General features: G+C 64.7%; 9 protein-coding genes across 9 annotated transcripts; 4 read left to right on the top strand and 5 right to left on the bottom strand.

Annotated features, from left to right (window-relative positions):
• On the bottom strand, nt 1-1,437 carry PFL1_02614 (uncharacterized protein; the record flags this gene model as incomplete). Its single annotated transcript, XM_007880130.1, has 1 exon — nt 1-1,437. One exon carries the CDS (start codon nt 1,435-1,437, stop codon nt 1-3), a length of 1,437 nt encoding a protein of 478 aa, XP_007878321.1.
• Nucleotides 1,438-4,715: 3,278 nt separating this feature from the next.
• On the bottom strand, nt 4,716-8,837 carry PFL1_02615 (uncharacterized protein; the record flags this gene model as incomplete). The annotated part of the gene is made up of 2 exons (XM_007880131.1): nt 4,716-7,978; nt 8,120-8,837. 2 exons carry the CDS (start codon nt 8,835-8,837, stop codon nt 4,716-4,718), a joined length of 3,981 nt encoding a protein of 1,326 aa, XP_007878322.1.
• A 1,407-nt stretch (nt 8,838-10,244) lies between these two features.
• On the bottom strand, nt 10,245-10,907 carry PFL1_02616 (uncharacterized protein; the record flags this gene model as incomplete). Its single annotated transcript, XM_007880132.1, has 1 exon — nt 10,245-10,907. One exon carries the CDS (start codon nt 10,905-10,907, stop codon nt 10,245-10,247), a length of 663 nt encoding a protein of 220 aa, XP_007878323.1.
• A 561-nt stretch (nt 10,908-11,468) lies between these two features.
• On the top strand, nt 11,469-12,094 carry PFL1_02617 (uncharacterized protein; the record flags this gene model as incomplete). The annotated part of the gene is made up of 2 exons (XM_007880133.1): nt 11,469-11,621; nt 11,738-12,094. 2 exons carry the CDS (start codon nt 11,469-11,471, stop codon nt 12,092-12,094), a joined length of 510 nt encoding a protein of 169 aa, XP_007878324.1.
• Nucleotides 12,095-12,579: 485 nt separating this feature from the next.
• PFL1_02618 (uncharacterized protein) lies at nt 12,580-13,254 on the bottom strand (the record flags this gene model as incomplete). The annotated part of the gene is made up of 4 exons (XM_007880134.1): nt 12,580-12,629; nt 12,778-12,861; nt 12,976-13,033; nt 13,198-13,254. The coding sequence occupies 4 exons, from the start codon at nt 13,252-13,254 to the stop codon at nt 12,580-12,582; spliced, it is 249 nt and encodes an 82-aa protein (XP_007878325.1).
• Nucleotides 13,255-14,432: 1,178 nt separating this feature from the next.
• Nucleotides 14,433-18,091, top strand: PFL1_02619 (uncharacterized protein; the record flags this gene model as incomplete). Its single annotated transcript, XM_007880135.1, has 3 exons — nt 14,433-16,166; nt 16,270-17,893; nt 18,006-18,091. The coding sequence occupies 3 exons, from the start codon at nt 14,433-14,435 to the stop codon at nt 18,089-18,091; spliced, it is 3,444 nt and encodes a 1,147-aa protein (XP_007878326.1).
• A 1,322-nt stretch (nt 18,092-19,413) lies between these two features.
• On the top strand, nt 19,414-20,341 carry PFL1_02620 (uncharacterized protein; the record flags this gene model as incomplete). The annotated part of the gene is made up of 2 exons (XM_007880136.1): nt 19,414-19,690; nt 19,785-20,341. 2 exons carry the CDS (start codon nt 19,414-19,416, stop codon nt 20,339-20,341), a joined length of 834 nt encoding a protein of 277 aa, XP_007878327.1.
• Nucleotides 20,342-21,746: 1,405 nt separating this feature from the next.
• Nucleotides 21,747-22,704, top strand: PFL1_02621 (uncharacterized protein; the record flags this gene model as incomplete). The annotated part of the gene is made up of 2 exons (XM_007880137.1): nt 21,747-22,023; nt 22,142-22,704. The coding sequence occupies 2 exons, from the start codon at nt 21,747-21,749 to the stop codon at nt 22,702-22,704; spliced, it is 840 nt and encodes a 279-aa protein (XP_007878328.1).
• Nucleotides 22,705-23,451: 747 nt separating this feature from the next.
• PFL1_02622 (uncharacterized protein) lies at nt 23,452-24,568 on the bottom strand (the record flags this gene model as incomplete). Its single annotated transcript, XM_007880138.1, has 2 exons — nt 23,452-24,204; nt 24,371-24,568. 2 exons carry the CDS (start codon nt 24,566-24,568, stop codon nt 23,452-23,454), a joined length of 951 nt encoding a protein of 316 aa, XP_007878329.1.
• Between the last annotated feature and the right edge of the window lie 404 nt (nt 24,569-24,972).

Below are 24,972 nucleotides of genomic sequence, written 5' to 3' on the forward strand. Positions count from 1 at the left end.
TCAGAGGAGCGAGACGGTGGATGCCAGGATGAAGACGAGCGGGGCCACGAGACCGGCGACACCTACCCTGCTCCTCGACGACGCCGCCGCCGACGACGACGACGACGACGAGACGCCCGACTTGGTCGCACTGGTGTGCGAACCCGAAGGGGCGCTGGAGCCCGAGGCCGACGCGCCGCTCGAGCTGAGGGCCGCCACCTTCTGGCCGTTGCCCTTTGGGTTCCAGCCGGCGGGCCTCCAGCCCGTGGGCACGTTTGCGTCGTCAAACAGCACCGACCTGCCGTCGGCGGAGCCAAACACCTCCATGGCGTCGTGCGTCGCGCCCTCGATGACGGTCAGGTGGTGCGAGATGACGTTTTTGGAGACGGCCGACCAGTCGGGCAGGTTGGAAAAGTTGCCCGGAAGGCCGCTGACGTCTTCGGCGGTGCGGGCGAGGGTGTTGATGTACTTCCACCAGCTCAGGTTGCGGTCGCGGCGCTTCTCTCCGCCCTGGAGCATGGCCATGCAGTACTGGTCGCCGCTCGACGCCGTGTCGTCGTAGCCGACGACGTAGCGCACGTCGCGGGTGATGGTCTGGGCAAAGTAGTCCTGGGGCGTCTTGAGGCCCTGGAGGGTGCCGGTGAAGTTGTCGAAGCCGTAGCGCCAGGTGTTGTAGAGCGGGCAGTCCTTCTTCGAGGCGACCGTGTCGTCGGTGACGGGGCGGTCGGTGGTAAAGTAGACGCTCGAAGAGGGGTCGCCGGCAACGTAGCGGATCTGGATGCCGGCGGGCGCGTCCTTGCCGACGATGGCGTAGCGGTTGAGCAGCTGGCCGCCGCCGCCGTGGCCGACAAAGATGAGGCGCTGCATGGCGGGGTACTTTGACTTGTCGTTGAATTCGTCGATAAAGGCGTCGAGCGTGTCAAAGGACGACTCGGTGGCGCCGTCCGGGTGGACGGCGGCCTCGCCGGCCTGCCAGGCGTTGACGTCGCCCCAGGCGAGGACGTCGTCGGCGTACTGGCCCTCGTTGAGCTTGGCCGAGTAGAACTGGGGCGCGACGACAATGGCGTTGGGGTCGGCGTTGGAATCGTCGGCGTCGAGGGCGCTCTGGAGGATGTCGTTCATGGTGGTCCAGTAGTCGAAGCCGTCCTTCATCCTTCCGTGGATCATGACAAAGGCTTGCTTGGCCGTGGCATTCTTGGGCGAGTCGGCCCAGTAGACGGCAGCCTGGTGGCCCTTTGTGCCCACGGGGAACGTCACGAGCTGCGCGCCGTTGGGCACCTTGGGCGTGCCGTGGTCCTCGCCGTCGGTGTTCTTTGCCGTGGCGCCCGAGTCGAAGGCGAAGGTGGTTGAGGCATCGCGGCGGAGGAGGGCGCGTGTAGAGCCCGAGTGGGCTGCCCAGACGGACGAGGTCGAGGCGAGCGCGCAGGTGGCCGCCGCAAAGAGGCTGGCGAAGCGCATGGCGAGCGAGAGGGTCGCGGTGGTAGAGTACCGTAGCGGGGCTGTCTGGTCGGCAGGTGGCGGTCTCTCAGTCTAGGCTCGAGGGAGCAGAGGAGGGGAGTGGGGAGTGCAAGAGGTGGGTGACGGAACCGTGGTGCTCAGGGCGATGGGAGACACGGTGTGCATCTATGGGAGGCTTGCGGCGGCGGCGGTGTTGTCGTTGTTGGTGGAAGAGACGATGCTGGCAGGGGCGAGGGCGAGGTGGTCGGCGAGGGCTATGGCCAGCTTCAAGAAGGCGCCAGAGAGACGGTGCAAGGGAGCGTGAGGGGCAGTTCCGAGCCGGCGGAGACCTCTTGGTGGACGGTGGACGAAACGGGTCTGGGTCAAAGGCCACAACAGCCAAGGTATCGGTATGGAGCCTTGAAGCGGGGGCCGGAAGGGGGCGGTGCGTGTTGTTGAGGGCGAGAGGGAGAGAGGCGAGGCACAGATGGGAAGGATGGTGAAGCGACAGAGGAGCGAGGCAGAGGTGAAACTTCGGCAGCGGGTTGGGGGGGGGTCGAGAACGGGTCGAGACGAGACGAGACGGGTCGAGGAACGGCTTCTCTGTTGGGCGGCGTCGGTCTGCCATCCGAACCACTTGGCGGGGACGTTTGAACACTGGGTTGCCTGGCGTTTGATGACGACGGGCAGATCGAAGGGTCGAGGGGCCGGACCGGCAGCAGGCAGGCAACGAGGGCAAGACGAGGCGAGGCTAGGTAAGCCAGGCCAGCAGGCAGGCAGGCCAGCGCCCTCGATGCCGAAACCGAAGGAGCGAGGAAAGCGTCGGCCGGCAACCAACCAATCAAGGCGGCCTCTCTGTAGCCCCGCTCGCGGCACGGCAACGCTCCAGAGCAACACCCGAAGACAGGAGCCAAAGGCAGCCGGCAGGCAGCAAGGCTAGACAGGCTGCTGGTGGGTGGGCGTCGAGCGCGCCCAGCTCGGTCAATTTCACTTCATCTCGTCGTCGCCGTCGTCGCCGTGCGTGCGGCCAGACGAGCTGAGGACCGCCGCCTACCGCTGTGCCTACATACGGCTGACGAGCATCGTACAGACGTCGTCGGCGCCCCAGCACAATAGCAACAACAAAGAGAAGAGTCTAGTGAGGTGAGACGACGCCGCGCGCCCCAAGCCCTTGCCCTGCTTGGCGGTTCTTGGCTGCGTCGGTAGGAGGCCGAGGAATGAGGACGAGTCGAGTCGGGGAGCGTGCGCCGTTCTGCTGTGTTTGCGGGCGTGCTCTGCTGGGCCAGCAGCGTGCGTTGCGACTGCGACTGCGACAGCGACCCATGCGGTCGATTGTACGCAGCAGCGCTTGAGATGGATCGACGCTCGGGCGCAGCGTACCATGCGGTAAGCTAGGTAGAGGCAGGCTAGGCTAGGCAGGGCGAGCTCGCTCTAGCGCGGCCTCAGCCTGCCAGCAGGCCGGCCTAGCCGGCCTGTAGTCCAAGCAAGCAGGGCCTCAGGCTCGGGCTCAGTGCGACCGCCCCCGTCTCGGAAACGCCTGGCCGCCTGCCATTTGTTGCGCGGCGTCTTTTTTCGGGGGTGCGCCAGCCAGCCAGCCAGCCAGCCTGCCAGGCTGCCAGCCTGCCGACGCTCCCCTGCCTGCCTTTTTGTCCCATCGCCGAGCGCCCGGCTGTACGGATCTGCAAGCAAGCGTCTCGGCCTCATGCAGCCGCGTTGGCATGCCAGGCCTGGCCAGCGGGCCCAGCAGTTCGATCGGACAGCTGGCCGGGCACCTCGCCGGCCGCCTGCCTGCCTCCGCTCGTCGCCGTACCGGCATGCATCCGCACAGTACAGTACCTTCGGCCAGACGACGGCGGGCTACAGTAGGGGGGGGCGTGAGGCGGTGGGCGACGACGACGACGACGGGCCGGCATGGTTCGGCATGGTTCGGCATCGCACCTGCAGCTGCTGGCTACCAGTAGCCACGACGACGTACGGTCTGGCCCAGCTCCGCGTTGGGGAGTCGAGGGATGCGCTGGGCCCCCATCGAAAACGAGCTCCGCGCCGGCTCGTTGCCGAACGCAGAGGGAGCGCGAGGTCGGTCTGGTCTACGATCGTCGGATGCCAAAATTGGAGGCCGTCGCCCGCCAGCCGCTTGGCTCCAGGCAGGGCCAGGCAGGGGTTTGGAAATTCAAATTTAGCCGTCGGGGTCAGATCAGGGTTCGCCCTGCCCTGCCTGCCTTCATCTGCCTTGGGCGCGGCAGCTGGCTGGCAGGCAAGAGGGCTGCGCGCTTGGTCTCGCTCGCTGCGCTCGACCTTGTGGTCGCCCGGCGTGCTTCGCGCACCACCGCAGGGCGAGCCCCATACATCGTACACGTCCCCGCCTACGGACGTACGCTCCTGCTTCACCAGGTCTCTATGTAGCTCCTCATGCAACGCGACTGCGCTCCACGACGCAGAAGTACGCACGCTTGGCGGCTCGCTGCTGCTTCTTGGCATTTCTCATCGAGGAGAAGAGAATGGCGCATGTAACGCATGGATGGTTTCGTCGAAGACGGATCGACGGATGCCAAACATGAAATCGACAGGAATATATGGAGGTAGAGCTAGTGGGCTATTTCTGGGCAGCCGAAGCGTCGATATCGTCGGATGAGGCGCAGGCTAGGACCCTACCTGCCGCCTCTTCTCAAACGAAGAACCCGCGCCGCGGCCGCTTACTGAACCCTGGCCTGGCCTGCTTTCCTTTCCGTTGGCGGTCGTCGATGCCCTTTCGTCATAACGTTGCGCGCCGTAGTTACCGTACCCCCAGCCCTTCTGGCTCTGCCTGCCTCACCATCGCTCTACGTACAGTTACGTGCGTGTGTGACACAACCGAGAAACGACGACGAGGCGGAGTATGGAAAGCGGTGAGCAGCCAGTTTGCACCACGAAGCGAGCGACGAGCCAACGATATGATCTCAACTCAACAAACGGCCGTCGTGCGACGACAACAGAACGACGTACGGTGGACGCGGCAAAACCGTCCCTGCGATCCCGCCATGCCTGCCCGGCTGGCCTGGCCAGGCCTCTGCGCGCCCGGATCGGCCGGATGATGAATGTACCGCCTCCTCGGAAGCAAGCAGGCATGGTCTCGCACGGCACAAGGGGGAGCCGTCTTCCCACTCTGCACTTTGATTTCTTCCTGGGTCGTTCTCCATCACCGCCCTCTGCCGGCTCCGACGCCATCTCGCCCACGTCGCGACGACTAAGGCTCCTGCACCGTCGTCGACGCCATAATATTCGCCCACCTCCCCTGCGTCGATGTGCTGTCCGCAGCTCGTCTACAGAAATGTGGGCGGCAGCTCGAGCATGCTCCAGAATTCGCCCATGGCGGCGTTGCTGTTGCTGCCGCTGTGCCCGCCGCCGCCGGTGCCGCCATTGGGCGCGACGTCGACCGGGTACACAAAGGGTGTCATGCCCGTGTGCTGCGACGCAGCCGCCGTCTGGCCATTGGCCTGCTGCGCCGCCGCCACCGGCTTACCGCTGCCGTCGCTCGGATGCACAAAGGAGCTCGCCGCAGGGTAAGCCAGGCCCTGCTGGTTGCCACGCTGCAGGTCAAACGCGCCGCCCGGCATCGAGCTCTGCCCCAGCTGCGTCGACGATGTCACCTGCGCCAGCATCGACAGGCCGTCGGTGGCCGGGTCCCCTTGCGATTGTGGCGCCTGCCCGTTGCTGCGGTTGCCCTGCGCGCCTTGGCTCATCCCTTGCTTTGCAGCAGGCTGCTGCATGTTCGGCACGCTGTCGAGGCCGAAGAAGCCACCGAGTGGTTGCTGCTGCTGCTGCTGCTGCTGCTGCTGCTGTTGCTGGTGCTGATGGTGCGGCTGGTGCTGGACTGGTGTGGCAGGAGCATACTGATAGGCACCAGTCGTCTGCTGCATAAACGGCGCGTTCATGGCAATGTTTTCGTTCCAGAAGAACGACTCGACGTCAAAGATGCCGGGCGCAAAGCTGAGCTCGGCCGCACTGAAGCCGGCGACCGGCTGCTGCTGCTGCTGCTGCTGCTGCTGCTGCGGTGGGCCCGAGGACGGGTTGTAGGCGAAAGGTGCCGCGGCGCCGGCAAGAGGTGGTTGGCTGAGCTGCATCGCTGGCTGAGGCTGGACGCCGCCGGCCTGGCCGTGACCAGTGGCGCCCGCCCCTGTCTGGCTCGGTTGCGCCGTCTGCCCCGACCCCTGCACCCGGTGTGCTGCTGTGACCGGAGCGTGAGTGCCAGTGCCGGTGCCGGTACCTTGCGCCTTGGTGGCGGCGTCCGTCTCGGCGATCCACGCCGAAACATTGGAGCCCGTCGGCGCCGAGTTGCCCTGGCTGGCTGCCATCTGCTGCTGCTGCTGTTGTTGGTGAAGCATGCCCAGCGCGGCGATCGAGGGCCTTCGCGCCGGGGCCTCGTTGGACTTGGACGCATCCTGTCCGACTAGCGCAAAGCCATCGAGCAGCAGCTTCTGTGCCGAAGCGGCGGGCCAGGTGTCGGCCAGCTTCTTGAGCCACTTGCAGCAGAGCTGGTACCGCCGCCGGGCGTCGGACGAGATCTGCGGATCCGGCAGCCGAGCGTTAAAGACAAACATGACGGCCGCGGTGAAGAGGCAGTAGCCCAGATCGGTCGAGAGGCGGTCGACAAAGTCGGTCGACGACTGCTCCAGAAGGTCGCAGATGGTGTTGGCCGCCTCGGTGCTCTTGCGGTGGCTGTCGTTGGCCACCACCTCGGCCAGCGAAAGCCCCTCTTCTTGCGGAATAAAAGGCCGGTGGAGCAGCAGGCGCGCAGTGTAGTGCCACAGGTTGAGCGCAAAGAAGCTTGGCAGCGGCCCGTCGCGCGCCTCCTGGTCGAGATGAAGATGCTTGGGCAGCTTGGTTTGCCAATCGGTCAGCGCCTTGTCGAGCTCGGCCAGCACCTTGCCCTTGCCCTGCTTCCGCAGCAGCGCCTTGCGCCGCAGCGAGTGGACCTCGTCGAGGACACGCTCGACGATCTTGAACAGGTGGATGCCCCAGTTGAGGCACGAGGGAGCGTGCAGGTAACGCGGTGCCAACTCGTTCGGCTGCTGAGCCGCCGTCCCAGCACCCGTCTGCATCTCGGTCTGCTCCGACCACAGCTCGAACTCGTCCTCGGCTGTCTCGGACAGCAGGGGCACGTCGCAGTCCTTTGCTCGCAGCCCTACGGGCCGGCCCATCTCGGCGGCCAGCACCTTGTCGATGATGTAGCAGTGCCAGATGAGCCGGATCCGAGTCTCGCGCCGCAGCGGATCATCGACGATCTGGCTGCGGTAGATGGGCCACCGGTGGAGGCCGAGGTCGACGGCCATCGACGAGGCCAGGTTCTGGAAGTTCCACGCGCGCGACAGATCGCCCGTGCCGTGAGAGTACAGGCACAGCAACCAGCACGACTGGATGGTCGGAATATCCGGCCGCAGGCCCTTGGAAAACAGCAGCCGCTCGGCCGTGTCGCTGAAGAGCTGCGCCCGCTCGTGATCGTGCGCGACCGTCGCGTCTTCGACCGACGAGGTTGCGGCAGCAGCTGCGGCTGTACGGTTGCCCGGCACGATGCAAGCAGCGATCGCGTAGATCGAGTAGAGCAGGCACGGCTCCAGCTCATGGCGGAGCTGCTCGACCGGATGGCTGGTCATGCCTGGCTTGTAGAGCAGCGGCCAGAACGGATGGAAGCCCTGCCAGTAGTAGCGGAAGAGCCGTGCGTTCTCTTCGTCCGAGACCGCAGGGACCGGGGCCGCAGACGCGGATCCAGCGAGGGCGGCGGTGGCGGTGGCATCGACCGCGGAGGACGGCTCCGCAACGCCTTTGGCAGGGCTCTGCGAGCCGAGCTTGGGAGAGTCTCGGCGCGGAACGACGGGAGACCGAGCGTGGGAGCTGGTCGGAGTGTCGCCTCCGCCGGACTGGTGACTGCCGACGGTGCGAGGGGACGCGATGGGCACAAAGACCGGATGCCCGGGCAGCTGTCCAGGCTTCCTGCCCACGTCGAGCTTCGATCTCGCGGCGCCCGATGCTGAGCTCGCAGAACCCGCGGTGCCCTGCTGCGGCAGCTGTGGGGGAGCGGGCGACTCTGCGCGGTGTTGCTGCCGCTGGAGGATGCCGATGCCCGAACTCGAGCCGCGATAGACGGGTTCACCCATCCGCGTGTCGCCGATGACGTCCTCGTCGGACGCCTCCGAGGTCTCGCCGGATTCTTCGACACCTGCGGTTGCCGTCTTGCCGCGCGAGCCTGCGGGCCTGGCATCCGGAGCCTCTGCCTTGATCGCGGCGGACGAAGAAGCGGCTGCACCTCGTGATCCCTGAGCTCGTGCGAGATCGTCATCGGCGCCGCCTTCCTTGCTGAGACCCAACTCGCGGTTGGAGGACACCCTAAGGATCTCGGACCCGGCCTCTTCCTTGCCGAGATGGCTGATGAGGTCGCGGACGGTCGTTTCGAGGGATCGGATCAGCTTCGCTTTGGCCGACTCCTTGGGACCGGACCGGAAGCCCTTTGGAGGGCCCCGTTTGAGACCGGTGTGGTTGTAGGTGCACGGCGAGCCCAGCACCTGGCAGACGGAGCACTCCGGTTGCCCTGTATCGAAGGCGTTGAACAAAGCCAGGGCGATGGGAGGGACAAGTGGGGAAAAGCGACCGTCGTCAGCTCATTTGAGCTGCAAGCGCCTCAACTGCAATGCTGGGCTCGAAGGTGTGGTGGCGCATGGCAACAACTCACGTCCGTCGCATCTTCGCTTCTTTGTGCTGCAAGGCTGACACGCCTTGGCCACGCGTCCCGTGGCCTTGCCGTCCTTGCCGTCGCTAGAGGCGCCGGCGCGTGTCGGGTCCACGCTGTTCTCGCGGCTGGCCGACGGTTCGCCATCCGTCTTACGCTTCTTGGCCGGAGGCTTGGCCCGGCTCCCGCCCGGGGCCGCTTGGGAGGCGTCGGACAGGTCGGCCGAGTTGGCGAGGGGCGATGCAGGAAGGTGTGCCGCGCTCATCGACGACGAGGTGGCGTAGGGCGCCATGGTCTGGTGCTGCTGCTGGAACGGGAAGCTGTGATTGACCTCGGGGCTCGACCTCTGGGACACTGTCCGGTGAGAGAAGGCCTTTAGTTGCGGTGAAGAGTAGGGCGAGGCGCGGCCGCCGCCGGGACCAAGCGATGCAAGGCCGTTGGCGATGCCGCCGCTGCTGCTGTTGCTGGCGGAGTGGTCGGGATGCTGGAGCTGGTGCGCGGCAGGCGAAGGGCGGCTGCTAGAAGGCGCGCCGTAGACGCTGTACGTGGGCTGCGAGCTAGGGTAGGCCGAGGGACTGGCGAGAGGTGAGCGCTGATAGGCAGGATGACCGTAGCTGCTGTGTGGATGGGCGGCGTGGCTGTGGTAGGCGGGGTGTACGCCACTGCCGGGGTTGGGGGTATGCCCAGCTGGTGATGCTGGACGTCCGTCCCGTGGCTGCATGCTGTCGCCGGGGGATTAGCGCGCAGCAATGCCGCGATGCTGCAGTCGATGAGCGCAGGCGATCAAAGTAGCCGAAGGAGGAAAGCAGTAGGCAGACAAGAGGCTTAAAGTCTGTCGGACGTGTCAGAACAAAGCTGACCCTGGCTGTGACTATCCGGCCGGCGGAAGACCGGTCGAGGGAGATGGACTGGGGTCGGCTGTGCGCGGCCGTGTGGCGGGTTAGGCAGGGGAGGAAGGTCAGGCGGCGATAGGGGCAATGCAGGACGCGGCGCTTATGGCAGGGATCCGCTGGCCTTTTCTAGGGCCAGAGGCGTGCCAGCCGCCGATGAGGCTGGTCAGAACCAGGCTGGATGGACGAGTGCAAAGGCCGGGAGGAGGAAAAGGCGGCGGGCTCGGTCCGACTTCGGCGAGGCGCGGTGCGACTGGCGCTGGTTGGTGGCGGTGGCGGTGGGATCAGCAGCAGCAGCGGCGGCGGCGGCGAAGACAACGACGGTGATAGGGGGTTGCGATGAGGGGCAAGGTGGATGGTGGCGAGGATGATGGATGGCTGCGAGATGTGGCGGAGGCAACGCTCCGAGACTCGAGTCGATGGTCGATGCTCGATTCTGGCCGGTCCTAAGACACGTCCAGCCAGCCCAGCCGCCTAGCCTGAGGCCTAGCCTGCCGGCTGCCTGGGCTTTTTGGTGACAGGCAGGATGGATGCAGCAAGCAGCCGGGCGTCCCTGCAGCCTGCTGGCCTTCGCTGCGCGGCAGCCCTGCCCTGCTCGCAGGCCGCCTTCCTGCCAAGCCAAAAAAGCGCCTTCTGTCGCCCGTTTCCCGCCTCATTATTTCCTCACTCCAGCAGTGGCCGGCCATTGCATATCGTGTCCCCGCTCCCGCAAACAGGCTAGGAGCAAAGAGGCCGAGAGAGACAGAGAGAGAGAGAGAGGTGTGGTTGCGCGGGTGGCGATCTGCGAAGCCGCCAGACAAGGGGACAGCAGAACAGACCACGTACGGCGATGCCGGGACTAAGTCCCGACTCAGCCTAGCCTAGCCTGCCATGTCACCGCCACCGCCACCGCCTCCGCAAGGCCAGGCCTGGTCTGGCCTGAACCGCCACTCGACGAGCCACGGCGACTCTCAGCGAGCTCAAGGTCGACGGACCCTGGCATCGTGGCCCCGATACACCTGCTCGCAATCGATCCTTCTCTGTTCACGTCGTGCGATGGGCGAGGCAAGCCGCTCAAGCTGCACGCGGTACTCACTGCACACGCAGTGGTAGAATACATGGCCAGCCCGGCCTGCGCGTTCCGCTGTGCCCGCCGGTGACGTTGCCGCTGGGCACCCGACAGCATCGTCGGACGCTTCGACGGCAGCGATCAGCGATCCGGGGCCGGGGCTCCGACGCCTTTCATGTCGCAAGGCGCCCTATGCTGCTGCCGTTGCCGCACCTGCTGACCGGCCCTGATCACTGCCATCACCACTACCACCATTGTCATCGCTACCACCGCTGCTGGTGCCAAAGGGCCACAGCCAGCTCCCCCACCCGGAGGACGCCTTGGCCTTGATCTGTTCCGCCTTGATCTCGACCTCCTTGCCTGCAGCCGCAGCCTTGTCCGTGACGCTCTGCTTGGCCTGCTCGATCTGCTCGTCGAGGTTGCGGATCGTGTTTGCGTAGCCGTCGGTCTTGGCGTCCGCCAGCGCCCGCTGCTCGTCGCGGTCCAGCACGTTCCAGAGCAGGTGGAGCGCAAAGTAGGCCGTCGAACCGTACGCCAGAATGCGCAGCAGCGGCGGAACGATGTCGCTGTAGAAGAGGGCGTGTCGCGATGGCGGCTGGCCGGCGCGCGCTTCCTTGCGCAGCCGCTTGGCCTCGAGGTACTCGCGCGCCTCGTTGCGCGGTTCCGACGAGGGTGTTGGCGATGGCGGTGGCGGTGGCGATGACGGCGGCGGCGGCTGAGCAAGAGACTTGCTGCTCGCGTGTAGGGAGCGCCCCCGGGCTGGCAGGGCTGCCGCACGAAGGGTCAGGGAACCTCGAAGCGATGCCTGCGTGGTCAACGTGACCACGCTCCGCTGCGTTGGACCGACCAGCATTGCTTGCCGTCTCTTGTTGGGATGGTGGCTCTCGGCGATGCGTAGTCGAGCGAGGCAAAGGTCCTGTGCCAGTCGATGTCGAGGTTTGGGTGAAGTGGTGTTTGCGAGGCGGCGAAGATGGGTGGCGAGGGGATGGCGAGAGGATGCCGCGTCGAGATGATGGAGGGCCAGGAGTGAAGTGAAGCGAGGAGGATGGCCCATGCCCCACCCCCGCCTCGTTTTCACCAGCTCCACTTGCCAGGCCCCGCCTGGCAGGCCAGGGGAAGCTCGCCCGATCGAGCCTCTGTATCCCCCCACCCACCCTCATTTCCTTGCGCGACGCGTGCTCGACGCCCCGATTCCCGCCTGGCTCGGGTGTTGTTTGGCTGGCCGCCCTTCGACCGACACCAACACCACCACCACCACCTCCCCAGTCCGTCTTGCATCCCCTCTCCGCCCGTCGCAATCTTCTCGACGCGGGGCTCAGCTCTGTTTGCTCAGATCGCCGCCCTCAAACTCTTCTTCTCGTTTTCAAGGTCCGCGCCGCCGCCCTTCTCGCACCCCGCACGCACCACAGCCGCCATGGCGACCATGGAAGAGGTCCTCGCCAAGGTGGCCGCCGTTCCCGGCCCGCCGACGCCCTTTGTCAACCCGTATACCGGCAATCGGGCCCTCTCCGAGTCGGAGCAAGAGCTGTTGGGCGAGTATGCGCGCCTTGCCGGCACTATCAACCGGGTGAGTACGAGTGGCGCTTCGAATCCTTCTCCGGTGTCGCTCCATGTCTGCCGACGTTGGCCGCTAACATGCAGCTTTGACCTCGGCATCGTCGCACCCCCTCCTTTTCTTCACAGGTCGCCGCACTATCCTCGCACCTCTCGTCCTCGGCCGCCCACGCCAGCCTGCTCTCGCAGCTGCGTGTCCTCGAGCGCAAAATGGGACTCGTCCTCACCCTCTTCAAGGCCTCGGTGTGGGCCATTGTTCAGGAGCAGCAAGAGGTGGCCGAGGCAGAGGCCATGGCGGCCGCCGAGCACGACGCCAGGATGCAGATGGAAGGCTACGGGCAGGACCCGGCGCTCGAGATGGGCCTCGGCCTCGGCACCGGCACAGGCGCTGGCGGGCCGCAGCATCACTACGGCGACGGCATGGCAGGCGGCGACAGCCTGTTCATCGAAAATGCCGACGACACCATCACCGGATACCGGTACTGAGCTCATGCCCCGGTGGCTCCGCCGATCGAAAACTTGTACGATATCAGCCCGAAGAGTTCCCCTTTGTAACACCACCCCGTTCCCCCGCATTCGAGGCCATCCTGTTTCCTCGCATCCATGTCTGGGCTGGCGCGTGCCGGGACTGAGCGCGCTCCAGGAGGCGCATCGCCAACATCGAACCACTAGGCAGACAGGGGCCTGTCTCGCGACGTTACCGAGCCCTGACCAGGCGCACGTCTCTGTGACAGCTGCGGGCCATTGGAGCCGCTGCGAGCGCTGTTCGCTCACTGTCGGTTGCACGAAAGAGCACAGCTCCCTGGTCGACCTTTATGAACGAGACGAGGTCGCGGGGTCACGGGCACACTGGCCGGGCGTCGCGAACCAGGCCGCCATCGTCTTGCGAGATCGAAAGGCTGAGCGCGCTGCGATGGAACTGAAAGCTGTGGAATGCGGTCGGATTTCAATGGAGAGCGGGACGAGGCGGTTTACTCGTCGTCGCCGTAAGCGGTGACCGGCTTCCTCTCTCGTTGCGGGACTAGAGCGAGGCAGGCGTCAGAACGGACCAGACGAGGTCGTCAGCATGCAGGTAGGCCAGGATAAAGGCTGATGTCCCCACCGACGAGAGCGTCGGGAGCGAGTAGCGAGGCCTGCCTTATCGAAGGCGCAGTGGCCGGGATACGCACGAGGGTAGGATGTGGGGACGGGCTCGGCGGGCTTCCAGCCGTACGCCTTGCGGATCGGCGGGACAGTGACGACGGCAATCGGACCTGCGGCAGAGAGAGAGAGGGCGGATGAGGCAGGAAGACGTCGCCGTCAGCAAGCAGGTCGACCACCGTGGAAGACGGGGATGCGTGAAGCGCGCCGCCGGGATGTGTACGCACCGACCGAACCGATCAGGAGCGAGAAGAAGATGACGGGGTGCTCATGTGCCGAGTGTTGCTGTCAAGAGCGAGCGAGAGGCAACGTCAGAGTGTCGGGTCAAGAAAGAAGCAAGGTCAGCGCCGTGTACCACCGTCGTCGTCGAATCGCTTGCCGTGCAGTGTCGAAGCGCGGCATCGCATGCCGGCTCGAACGCTGCTGGGTTGGTCGCTGCCAAGACGCACGAGGTATCGGTATGTGTTGCGGAACGGGCTGAAGACCGAGGAAGCAAAGGACGCCATGTTGCCGTGGTGTCGTCCGGAAAGCGAGCCGTGCAGTAAGAAGGAGGCAGAAGCAGGGGGTGTGAGGGTGGTGCGCGGATCAGGACGAGTCGGATACGGAAGGATGAGGAGGGGTTGGTGGTGGTGGTGGGCCGCTGCTGCTTCCCCGCCTCGGCGCACGGCTCGAACTCGGTGATCGCAGGCGGGTCCGTCTGCCGGCCGGGAAACTGTCATCGGGCGTTGTTACCCGATGACAGCAGTCGGCGTTTGAGCTGCTGACGGGGCCGCGTTGAGCGAGTGCAGCGGCGCGGGCGGTGCGGTGCGGTGCGGTGCGGAGCGGGGGGACCCTGCAGCCTGACCCTAGCCTGGCTCGACCGGCCTTCCGGGTGGGGCGCAGTCTGACGTCGTTGGAGGTCGGGATTTTTGGCCGCCCCCGGTCTCCCTTCTTGTCCTACGCAGCCTCCTGCCTTGCCCTCGACGTGCGCGTTTGCTGTGCGCCCATCGTGTGCGATGCCTGGCAGCCTCATCCATGCCTCCGCCCGCCCGCCCTTTGTCCCGTTTTAGAAAGCAAGCGACCCGTCCCCTGCCTAGCCTCGCTCTGCCTAACTTTACCGAGCCTCCTGCTTGAGAAGACAGCTGACTAGGCACGCGCCCGGCCTGGTCGCGCTACCGTACCGCATCGTGCCGTCTTGCTGTTGGCTGGGTCTGTTTGATGCGGCGTGGTCGCAAGGCAGGCAGGCAGGCAGGCAGGCAAGAGGCCGGGCGAGCAACATGACGACGACGTGCGAATGCATGCTGTCTCCACCTTGCCTCTCCGATCTCGACCTGATCTGGCCCCGGCCTGCCTGTCTTGTCGCCTGCGTTCTTGGCGCTCAACCTCAGGTCCCCGCGGTGCGCTCGAGGAGCGTCGCTCGCACAGCCGGCCGGGCCCATGAGGAGGCAGGCTGGTCAGGTATATCAACCACTATCAGTGCAGCCCTTCGAGCGTGGCGCCCCTTTCTGCCCCCCTTCCTCGAGCCATCCTAGCCTCGTCTTCCATCTGGACGCCCCCCTCCTCCTCCTCCCTACGCCAGTCTCGGACTCGGCGATTGCCTTGACTTGACGACCCCTTCGACGAACAACTACTACATCTGCCCCGCTCCCTACCTCTTGATTCGATCTCCATCGACCTCCAGGGGCATCGACCGCCGCTCGACGCCATGACGAGCCACCAAGTCGGCGAAGGATGGTCGGAGCGCAACCCCATTCCGACTGTCCAGCAGTACCGCGAGATTGAGGCGCAGCGCGAGAGGACCGCCAGGGAGAACCAATCAAGGCTCGCAGAAAGCGAGGCAGATGAGCAGGCGCCCGTCAGCACCACCGCGACCGGCACCACCACCGTCGGCGCCGCGCCCGCCCTCGACACCGGCTACGAGGGCCTTCGTCAGCGAAAGAGCCTTTCGAGCGCCGGCGAAGGGGCCTTTAGCGGCCCTCCGGTGCCCGACAAGGGCGACGTCGCAGCGACCGGCGTCAGGAAGGACGACGAGGTCAAGGATGCCGGCGGGGGAGCCGAGGAAAAGGAGCGCATCAAGAAGCAGCAGCAGCCCAAGGGAAAGGCCAACGAGTTTGAGGCCAAGGGCGAGCGCGTGGTCCGCGATCCCACGACGGGCGGAGATGTCCAGATTCGCGACGCCTCCGAAAACGCAAAGATCGACCCCGACAAGCTCGACTCTCGATATGGCCCGGGCTTCTCGTCCAACAAGGCAAAGGATCCCTCCAAGCACCACCCGCTCCACACGGCGCCTTACCCGGCTGAGCCGTCCAACATCCTCCTGCAGACCTTCCCGGCGCCCGTCGACACCGATGCGCTCCAGCGCCTCAAGGGCACTTTCCGACAGCTGGCCCTCGGCCTCGCCGCCGCCCTCGCCGTCACCTGGTTCTTTGTCGCGTTCGGCGCCGGCTGGATGCGCTTCTTCTTCCGCACCGGCATCCTCGCCGCCGTCGGCTTCGGAGGCTGGTCGGGTCTCAACCTCGCGCTGCGCAAGATCGAAAAGGAGATGGAGCATATCCGCGCCGAGATGCATCGTCAGCGCGGCCAGGATCACTCCCCGCCCATGCCCGAGTCGGTCGAGTGGCTCAACTCTATCCTGGCATCGGCGTGGAAGCAGGTCAACCCGGAGATGTTTGTGCCCATGGTCGACATGGTCGAAGACATCATGCAGCAGTCTCTGCCCGGCTTCGTCGACTCGGTCAAGATCGACGACGTCGGCCTCGGCGAGAACCCCTTCCGCCTGGTGTCCATGCGAGGACTCGCCGACATGATGACCGACGACGAGTACCCGCGCGAGGAGTGGATCGACCAGGGCAAGAAGGACGAGCTCAAGGCCGCCGAGGCCAAGTCCGGCGTCGCCAGCGACGACGACGACGGCGACGGCGTAAAGACCGACGATGAGAGCGGAGACTTTGTCAACCTCGAGGTGGCCTTCTCGTACTCGGCGCGCGCCGGGCAGTCGTCGTCGGACCGCGCCAAGAACATCCACCTCATGATCCAGTTCTTCCTCGGCGCCTACGACCTCTTCCAGATCCCGCTGCCCATCTGGATCCAGGTCGAGCACATCTCGGGCACTGTCAGGCTGCGCCTCCAGATGGTGCAGGAACCGCCCTTCATTCGCAACCTCACCGTGACGCTCATGGGCGTCCCTCGCATCGAGATCAGCGCCATCCCCATGACGCGCGCCCTGCCCAACGTCCTCGACCTGCCCGTCATCAGCGGCTTTGTGCAGTCCAGCATCGCCGCCGCCACCAACATGTACGTCGCCCCCAAGAGCATGACGCTCAACATGGCCCAGATGCTCGGCGGAGACGGCATCAAGAAGGACACGGACGCCGTTGGCGTGCTCGTCGTCGACATTGAGTACGCCGTCGACCTCAGCGCCCAGGACGCCAACGGAAAGGTGAGTTTCGGGGGGCGAGCCGCGCTCAGCTCCCGCGGTTCAGGCGGCCGTGGTCGCACCCTGCTGACGACGATCGATCTGCCTTGCAACCGTTTCTTCGCAGAGCGATCCCTATGTCGTCTTGGCGTACAGCAAGTTCGGACGACCACTCTTCAGCTCGCGCATCATATTCGAAGATTTGAACCCCGTCTGGAACGAAACTGCCTATCTATTGGTCTCAAAGGACGACATTCGTGCCGACGAGTCGCTCGGCATCCAGCTGTGGGACTCTGATGCCCGCACGGCCGACGACATAGTGGGAAGGGTCAACATCCCGATCAAGGAGCTGGTTGCGAAGCCAAACGTTCCCCAGGATCGCTTGGACCCGCTCAAAGGCTTCGAAGATGCGGATTCCATGCCAGGCCACCTCAAGTACTGCGTCACATACTTTGACAAGGCGGACTTCAACAAATCGCTCATGAAACGCAAGAAGGACGAGGAAAAGACGCAGGCCGAAAAGGAACTCGAAAGGACGGCCACCGCCGTCGACACCGAGACCGAGGCGCTGGCGCTGCACTGCCCGCCGGACCCCGAGTACCCTTCGGGCGTGCTCAGCATCATCGTGCACCACATTGCGGGCCTCGAGGAGCGAAGCGTCGAGAAGGGTGTTATGGGAAAAGAGCGGGAAGGCAGCTACGGTCAGGACGTCGACGCCAAGAACCCGGGCGGCAAGGCGCTGCCGAGCGGCTACGTCGAGATCATCGTCAACGACGAGATCCTCTACAAAACGCGGGTGAAGCCGCAGAGCAACATGCCCTTCTTCAACGCCGGGCACGAGGCCTTTATCCGCGACTGGACGCGGACCGAGGTCAGGCTGGCGGTGCGCGACGCCCGCCTGCGCGAGCACGACCCGCTGATGGGAATCGTGTCGCTCGACCTGACGAGGCTGTTCGAGGAGTCGTCGCAGGTGACGCAGTCGTTTTCGCTGCAGGACGGCGTGGGCTTCGGCAAGGTGCACGCCAGCTTCTGCTTCCGCAGCGTCAAGGCCAAGCTGCCCAAGCAGCTGCTGGGCTGGGACACGGCGACCGTCGAGCTGCTCAGCCCGATCACCATCGAGAGCGCCGACCCCAAGCTGCAGAGCAAGAAGATCAAGGTGTCGACGGGCGACGACACGCAGCGGATCGCGCCGAGCCAGGAGGTGCCCGACGGCGCCGACGCCCTGGTGCGTCTGCCCGTCTACGACCGGTACAGCTCGATGCTGACGTTTGACATCGGCGGTGGTGGGCTGAGCCTGGGACCGATCGGGGGCAAGCCCGAGGCGGTGGCCGTGTTTGCGCTGCGCGACCTCGGCGACGACGAGGTGGCCGACCTGGAGCTGGACCTGCTGGCCGGCGACAACCTGGGCACGCTCAAGCGCAACTACCCCAACGAGCAGACGCGCAAGACGCATCCGCACGAGGTGGTGGGCAAGCTGCGCGTCAAGGTGCGCATCGACGCCGGGCTCGACGACGACCACCTGCGCCTGGTCCAGTCGAGCACGGGCCGCAAGGACCGCCACGAGTACGAGGTGTACAACCGCCTCGAGGGCATGCCCAAGCGCGCCGAGGAGAATGCGCACGCCAACGACGACGGCGTCATTGACTCGGAGGAGCGCAAGCGCATCAACAAGGCCAAGTCCGAGGCGCTCCACTCGCGCCACCGCGGCGTCATGGGCTACTCGACGGCCAGGACCGGCGTCTGGGCCAAAGGTGAGTTGCAGTTGCGGTCGCGGAAGGGTCCGACTGCCTCGTCGAGGCCTCCCAGATCGACTGACATCGAGAAAGCGTCGTCTTCTTGACCCTCTGCCTCCCTCCCTGTCAGACGGCGTGCGCGACCGCATCCGCCGAGCGTCTCAGAAGCTGCGAGGCAAGCAGACGCGCGACCAGACCATCAACTCGGAGGCGTGAGCGCGACGACAAGCCCCATCTCTTTGGTGGTTCTGGCCTTCGACACGCAGGCCGCCCGGCCCCCGTCATCGTTGATTCTCGGACCCTCCGTCCCTGTGTGGCGCCAAATTGGCCAGAGCGTCGTACAGCGATGCGGGCCCCCCAAATGCGGGCCTGACAAGGCCTTGTACATACCCATCTTCGGCTGGAGGCAATCACGAACATGACTCCGGAGACGACCGACGACGAGCAGCGCTGGTAGTCGTGCTTCGCCGGCCTTTGCCCGACGGAAGCGATGCAACAGACGACCGGAATTGGGCTGGCAAACACTGTGCGGGGCGTCATCGATCAGGAAGGCAGGCATCCATCATAGACGTCCGCAGTTCCGTGCACGTGGCGCCTGCGCTCGGTCTCCGTTCCACGAAGGGAAGATATCAGACGAAGGATCCCCTGGCGTGCGCGGGGACACATGACCGTCGCTCGAGCTTACCACCGTATCATTCTGCATGGCAGCTTGCCGGGCTAGCAGCTGTAGCACGAACAGGGGCCCATCCACCTCGATGCCCGGAAATCTCTTCGTCATCGACGTTGCACCCACGACGCGGGTGTACGAAACTGGGGCAAATTCGCTGCGCCAAGTTTTGGGCGTTTAATTGAGTTCCGTGGGCCCTTCTCGCGAGAGGACAGGCCGTGTCTATCCTCCGGCTCACGCCTCGGGAGATGCTGCGCGCTCGTCTAGTCTGGCGCTCCTCTACCAAGCCATCGCGTGCGTGGCTGTATGGGGACGTTCTTCTACGTACTTGTACAGTACAGTACTTCCGCTGCTGCTCTCTGCGCAGAGGGGACTTATGCCAATCTGTGCGTGTCTCGGCCTGCCACGTTGCGGAAGGCCTTCAGGTAGGGCTGAGATGTTCGCGCGACGTCGTAAGGCACGGCTCGATGATACGCTCGGGACGGGCAGAAAGAGTGTCGAGCCTGCGCATGCCTCGAGCGGCGTCGACTCTTGTCAACGGCGTGGCACGCTCCGCTACGCTCTCGCATCTGAAGGACAAGCTCTGGCTGTCCTGGTACGGTGAGAAGGGCGAGTACTTGATCCTCACCGAAGAGACGGCCCTGCACCGCCGCTCTGGAACGGAGAAGGTCGAGTCAACAAGTGCACGGCTTAAATAGCCCTCGAACGCTTCCCTCCCCCCAGACGGCAGATGGGAGATTTCTGTCCCCCCCTACAACGCTCTGCCAACCTCATCTTGTTCCCCCTTCTCGTCTGGACACGCTAAGCCTCAGCACTAGGCCTTTCTCTCGCCCCGTCCCAACCTCCCCCCTCGGCAGGCTCGCACCCGAAGATGCAAGTAAGGCTCGCGTTTGCTGTCTCGGCCCTGGTCGCGGCTGCTCCCACCCTCGCCGCCACGCTGGGAGGCAATCTGGGCTGCGGCGCGCCGAGCCTGACGTCCGAGGATCACGCAGAGTTGCAAGCGCTCTCGATGTTCCCTAGCGCCGTCGAGGCCGAGCGAGGACCTGTCTCGATCCCGGTGTACTGGAACACCCTCACCGACAATAGCGGTCAGGGGAACCTCACCGCTTCTCAAATCCAGGAGTGGATGAGCGTCGTCAACAAGGGCTGTGAGTACGGCGCTGCAAGTACTGTACCGGCAACGTTGGACTGCGCAGCGTGCTGACCAGCGGACGCGCCCGAGCAACACGCGCTCTCCGACAGACGCCAAGACGGGCTTCTCGTTCCGTCTCGCTGGGACGCGGTACCTCCAGGACTCGGCCCAGTTCAACACAAAGGGAGTCGACACTGCTGCCACCGTTCGGCTGAGGGACAGCCTACACGTCGGCAACCAAAGGACGCTGAACATCGTCACGCTCAACATGCTCAGCGCGGGCTACGTCGGCTACGCCACCTACCCGTGGGTCTACCGATCCGAACCGCGACAGGACGGTGTCCTGATCCACTACGACCTTCGTCCAGGCTCGACGGATCCGAACAATAACCTGGGCCACGTCCTGATCCACGAGATTGGCCACTGGCTCGGCCTCCTCCACGTCTTTTCCGGCTCGTGCGACGGCGACGGCGACGGCGTCGCCGACACGCCCCCGCAAAAGACCCTGTCCCGAGGCTGCCCCACGGGCAAGGACTCGTGCCCCAACAGGCCTGGCCTCGACTCGATCCACAACTACCTCGACTACTCCGACGACGTCTGCCTGAGGGAGTTTACGCCCGGCCAGGTGGCCCGCATGAAGCAGTTCTACGGCGCCTACCGCGCATAAGGGCCTTTTGCGAGCTACGAGGTCGCCTATTGTCTGATAGAAGCAATGTGCAACGAGGAGAGCTCGAGCGGCGCATGGCCCGGCATCTCAGCCCAGAGTCGCCATCGCGTGGCCGGCGCGGTCTCCTCGCCAAGATGGACAGAGAACCGGCGGGCCTCGTATCTCCATTCCAGCGTGCCTCGGGCCTCCGAATGACCATTTCTGCTCCAATGTTCAATCATGAATGTTATTGCGTGTTGCCATAGCCCGCTGCCCGTGCACTTGCCTGAAGGACACCGCTGAGCGCCACGAGATAAGAAGAAGTACGCCGATGGCCCACGACAGCCGAGAGGAGAGCAGTGCAGAGCGGAGCACGCCCTCGACCAGTTTGTTCGAGTCGCAGGCAGACCTCGCGATCGTACCCTCCCACGTCACACCCACCTTTGCCGGGATGCCGACGCTTGGTAGGCAAGGCGGCAATGTGTGGATGCGGTGCATTTGGGCGAAAAGGGGACCTGTGGCAACGATGTACGAACGTTACTGGTGTGCCCTGAGTCGAGCCTATCGGTAGGACCGAGGCCGATTGACCGAGCTTGAAAGAAACGCTGCGGGCACGATGATGAATACGAGCCCATGTCCATGGTCTCTTTTGTCCTAGTGCACAATCATGTTCGTTCTCCTGTACACTTACCGGGCTCGCGCGAGTCAAGGCGGGCTCTGAATGGCCGGCCATACGTCGTATGCATCTATGTTACTAGCTGGATCTTCAAGCAGGTACGGTTACGTATCCACGGAACTGGGATGGAGGGCAGTGTGGGGTAGTGTGGGGGGATGGTCGTATCGACTTGCATCTCCCCGTCGTAGACCGCCGAAGCGTGGCTCGCAAGTCTCGTGGCGACCTCTTTGAGACGCTTCGGAAGTGGGTCGTCCGTAGCCCTTATCGCTCTCTACCTTGCGGATAACACGGACAGTCTCGGACTGACTGCTGAGTTGCGGGTGTGGCCCCATGGCTGCCGTCGGGGATCCGCTGCCCTGCCTGCACCGTAGATGTCTGCCCCACCTCTTTTTGCTCCCTGCCTCTTCCTCTCCCTCGGCCCACTACGCGACGGGGAGGACCACCAGCAGTCGATTTTGAGCCCGGCACACGACACTGTGTGCGAGCCCTGCACTCCCGTCCGTCGCTCGAGCGCGATAGGCAGGGATCGACATGGGAGTTGGCGAGCGTCTTGGAAGGGCTAAATACGACGGTTCTCTGTCTCTGTGCTCGGTACGGGCTCCTCATCGGCCAAGCCTCCGTTGATCTTGACAGAATCCCCCATCGACCGCTCTTCCCTCTGCCCTTTGCAAGGCCTTCTCGATCGAGCCTCTCGAGACCACCATCCGTCCGCTTCTCCCTCCACCCGGCAAAGCTCACGCGCCCGTCACCATGCGTCTCAGACTCGCCATCCTCCTTCCCGCGCTCGTCGCCTTTGTCGCTTGCGTGCCTCGTCCGGCACTGTCGTTCTCCTGCGGTGCCCCTTCCCAATCGCCCGAGGAGGCAGCCGAGGTGCAGAGCGCCATTTCTTCCCTCAGCGTCGACGCCACCGCCAAGGCCGCGCCTGTTTCCATCCCCATTGCCTGGCACGTCATCACCGACAACCAGGGTCACGGCGACCTCACCGCTACGCAGATCCAAGCGTGGATCGACGTCCTGAACAAGGAATGTGAGCATCGCCCCTTGCCCCAAAGGCGGGGTAGAAGGACGTGTCCGTCTGGCATCGCAAGGGGGGGCCCGGCTAACTCTGTCGACGTCTCTCTGTCCGCCCGCCATGGCTTTGCTAGACTCCAAGATCGGCTTCTCGTTCCGCCTCTCCAGCACAGATCGCGTCGCCAACTCGGATTGGTTCTACGTCAAGAGCCTCGCGGACGTAACCTTCAAGCCGATGTACGACCGCCTGTACCGCGGCGACCGGCGCACGCTCAACGTCTACACCCTCAACCTGCGCGAGGTGCCCTTCCTCGGCTGGTCGACGTACCCCTGGGGATACCCCAAAGACCCCAAGGGCGATGGCATCCTGATCCAGCACGACTTCTACCCGGGTTCGCCCGACCCTCGCAACAACCTGGGACGGGTGCTGATCCACGAGGTCGGCCACTGGCTCGGCGGACTGCTCCACGTCTTCCAGGGCTACAGCTGCACCGGTCCCGGCGACCAGGTCTGGGACACGCCCCAGCAAAAGGTCGCCAGCAAGGGATGTCCCGCTCGCCAGGACTCGTGCCCCGCCGAACCTGGTCTCGACAACATCCACAACTACATGGACTATGTGGACGACATCTGCATGGAGGAGTTCACCCCGGGCCAGATTACCCGGATGAAGCAGGTCTGGGCCGCTTTTCGCGCCTAGGCCTCGGGACGACGGCATCACCGCCACCTCGCTGGCCCTTCTTTCAGTGTGTCGAGAGGCCAGCTTCGTTGTTCTGCATCCTTCTTCCTCTTCGCTTCGTGGTGATGGCGCACGGATCAGATCGTCGAGCCACGTCGTGGGTAGATGCGTTCGTAGAGAAGCAAAGGGCCTGTCAACACGCCACGACAGGTGCGGCAAAGCGGGGCTCGACCGTATGTATCGCCTCTTGGCTCGCGAATCACACGCCCCCACCGGCGCCTGTGCCTCTGACGGCATCTTTGACTTCAACGCATCGCTCCCAGGCCGATTTTCTGCCTGACGTACGTACGTGGGTCGCCCAGGACGAGAGTACCGGGGAGCGAGCTTCGCGCGGACGCGGTGTGCCAAGTGCGGGACCATCATGTTCGGGTATTGGGCGATATGCATTCATTATCCATGTCGTGTAAAGTAGATAGGCCCGAGGTTGGGCTGACAGTCTCCTGAAGGTTGTTCGAAGACGAGGCAGTCGCGACCGAGTCGGTGCGCTGCCGGTAGGCTCGCTCTTCGGCCGGGGCCGCGGTCTGGCCAAGTCCTGCGCACCGCTTGGCTGAGCGGATCGGCCGGGGCAAGTCCTCGTGGCTGCCCTGGCCCACCGTGGCAGGAGTCCCTCAGCGCAAGCAAACGCGACGGGGCAGGGAGCGGATCGGATCGGAAGAGCGGTGGTGGAAGGCGACATGGAACGCGGAAGCGGCGCAGCCAGCTGGCGCCTCATGACGACTTGACCTCGGCGGCCTTGGCCGCGAGCGCCGCCTGCCTCTTCTTCTCGGCCTGCCTGGCACGCGTGCGCTTGTAGGAGGCGTCGGTGCCCATGAAGTGGTCCCACCAGCGGAAGCTGGTGGCGTAGCAGCCGACAAAGGCGGCGTGGTGGTGGTCGTGGTGGTCGGCGCCGGCCCAGAAGGGGATCCAGTTGTGCATGCTGATGGGCAGGTCGTAGCCAGAGTGGGCATCGATGGCCTGGAAGAGGCGGAGGACGATCCAGACGTAGACGGTGAGGATGTGAAGGTTCTTGGTAAAGGCGCAGAGGAGGAAGGGGCCGCCAATGGTGCCCGTGCCGAGGATCAGGACCTCGAGTGGGTGAGCGTACTCGGCGGCGAGCCCGAACGGCGCCGAGAACTCGTGGTGCTTCTTGTGGATGTGCTTGTAGAGGGGGCCCCAGTGGAGGGCGCGGTGGGCCCAGTAGTGGAAGGCGTCCTCAAACACAAAGAAGAGGGCGATCTGCCAGGCCATGGTCGAGAGGCTGGGGAAGGGGACCTCGTGGGTGGCCATGCCAAAGTACTCGCAGATGGGGTGGAAGGACCAGATCTGTGGCAGCTCGACGGTGAAGTGGCTGAGCAGGACCGACTTGGTGCAGTCCCACTGCTGCTTGGCCGTGGGGATCTTTTCGTCCTGCAGCTTGTACTTGCGCATCGACGGCATCTGGTCAATGATGATCCACGGAATGGCCCGTCCGAAGTAGACGATCTGAGCCGAGGCGGCCGGACAAGGGAGGAGGGATGACGGAGGTGAGCGATCGCATTCGAGACACGGAGTTGCAGCATGGGATGCCAGCTCGAGCCTCTGGCCCTCGACCTGGTGAAGACATGCACCACGGCCACCGCGACACGCCGCCGAGCAAAGCGCTACTCACCTCGTGGAGCACAAAGGACATGATGCCAGTGGCGAGGACCGGGTTACCCCAGTAGAGGTACCAGTTGGCCCATGCCTTTTCGAGGACGTTGAGGCTGTTGAAGTCGGTGCCCTTGTAGAGGTCGGTGGCCAACTGCGCCGTGGCGGGGTTGGTCAGCGCCCCAAGGGTCGAGTTGAACGACGACGAGACAAAGTCCATGGTTGACTACGAGAGAGGGCAGTCCCTAGAGGCGGACAGCCGGGGCGCGGTCGGTGGGTCGGTATGGGCGAGGGGAGGTTGAAGTGTGTAGGTGCTGCGATGGCCGCCGCCGTGATTCGGAACAGTCCTGGGACGATGGAGAGTCGCTGCTGTACGCTGGAAAAGCTAGTTGTGACGTGGTGGTGGTGGTGGCGGGATGGGAAGGTGGCCGCCCTGGTTTTGTGCTTGGGGCACAGCGAGCCGCCCTGCCTGCCTGCCTGCCTTTGCAAGCAAGACGAAGGCGCGGCGGCAGAGTGGCGGCGGCGGCAGGTGTTGGGCTGCACGTTGGCCCCACGAAGAACCAAAACGTCTTTGGGGCCGGGCGCAGGCAGGGTCGTTTGAAAAATCAAGAATCAGGCAATTTC

The sequence above is a fragment of the Pseudozyma flocculosa genome (genome assembly GCF_000417875.1).
Source record: "Pseudozyma flocculosa PF-1 unplaced genomic scaffold scaffold00007, whole genome shotgun sequence".
Classification (NCBI taxonomy): Eukaryota; Fungi; Basidiomycota; class Ustilaginomycetes; order Ustilaginales; family Ustilaginaceae; genus Pseudozyma; species Pseudozyma flocculosa.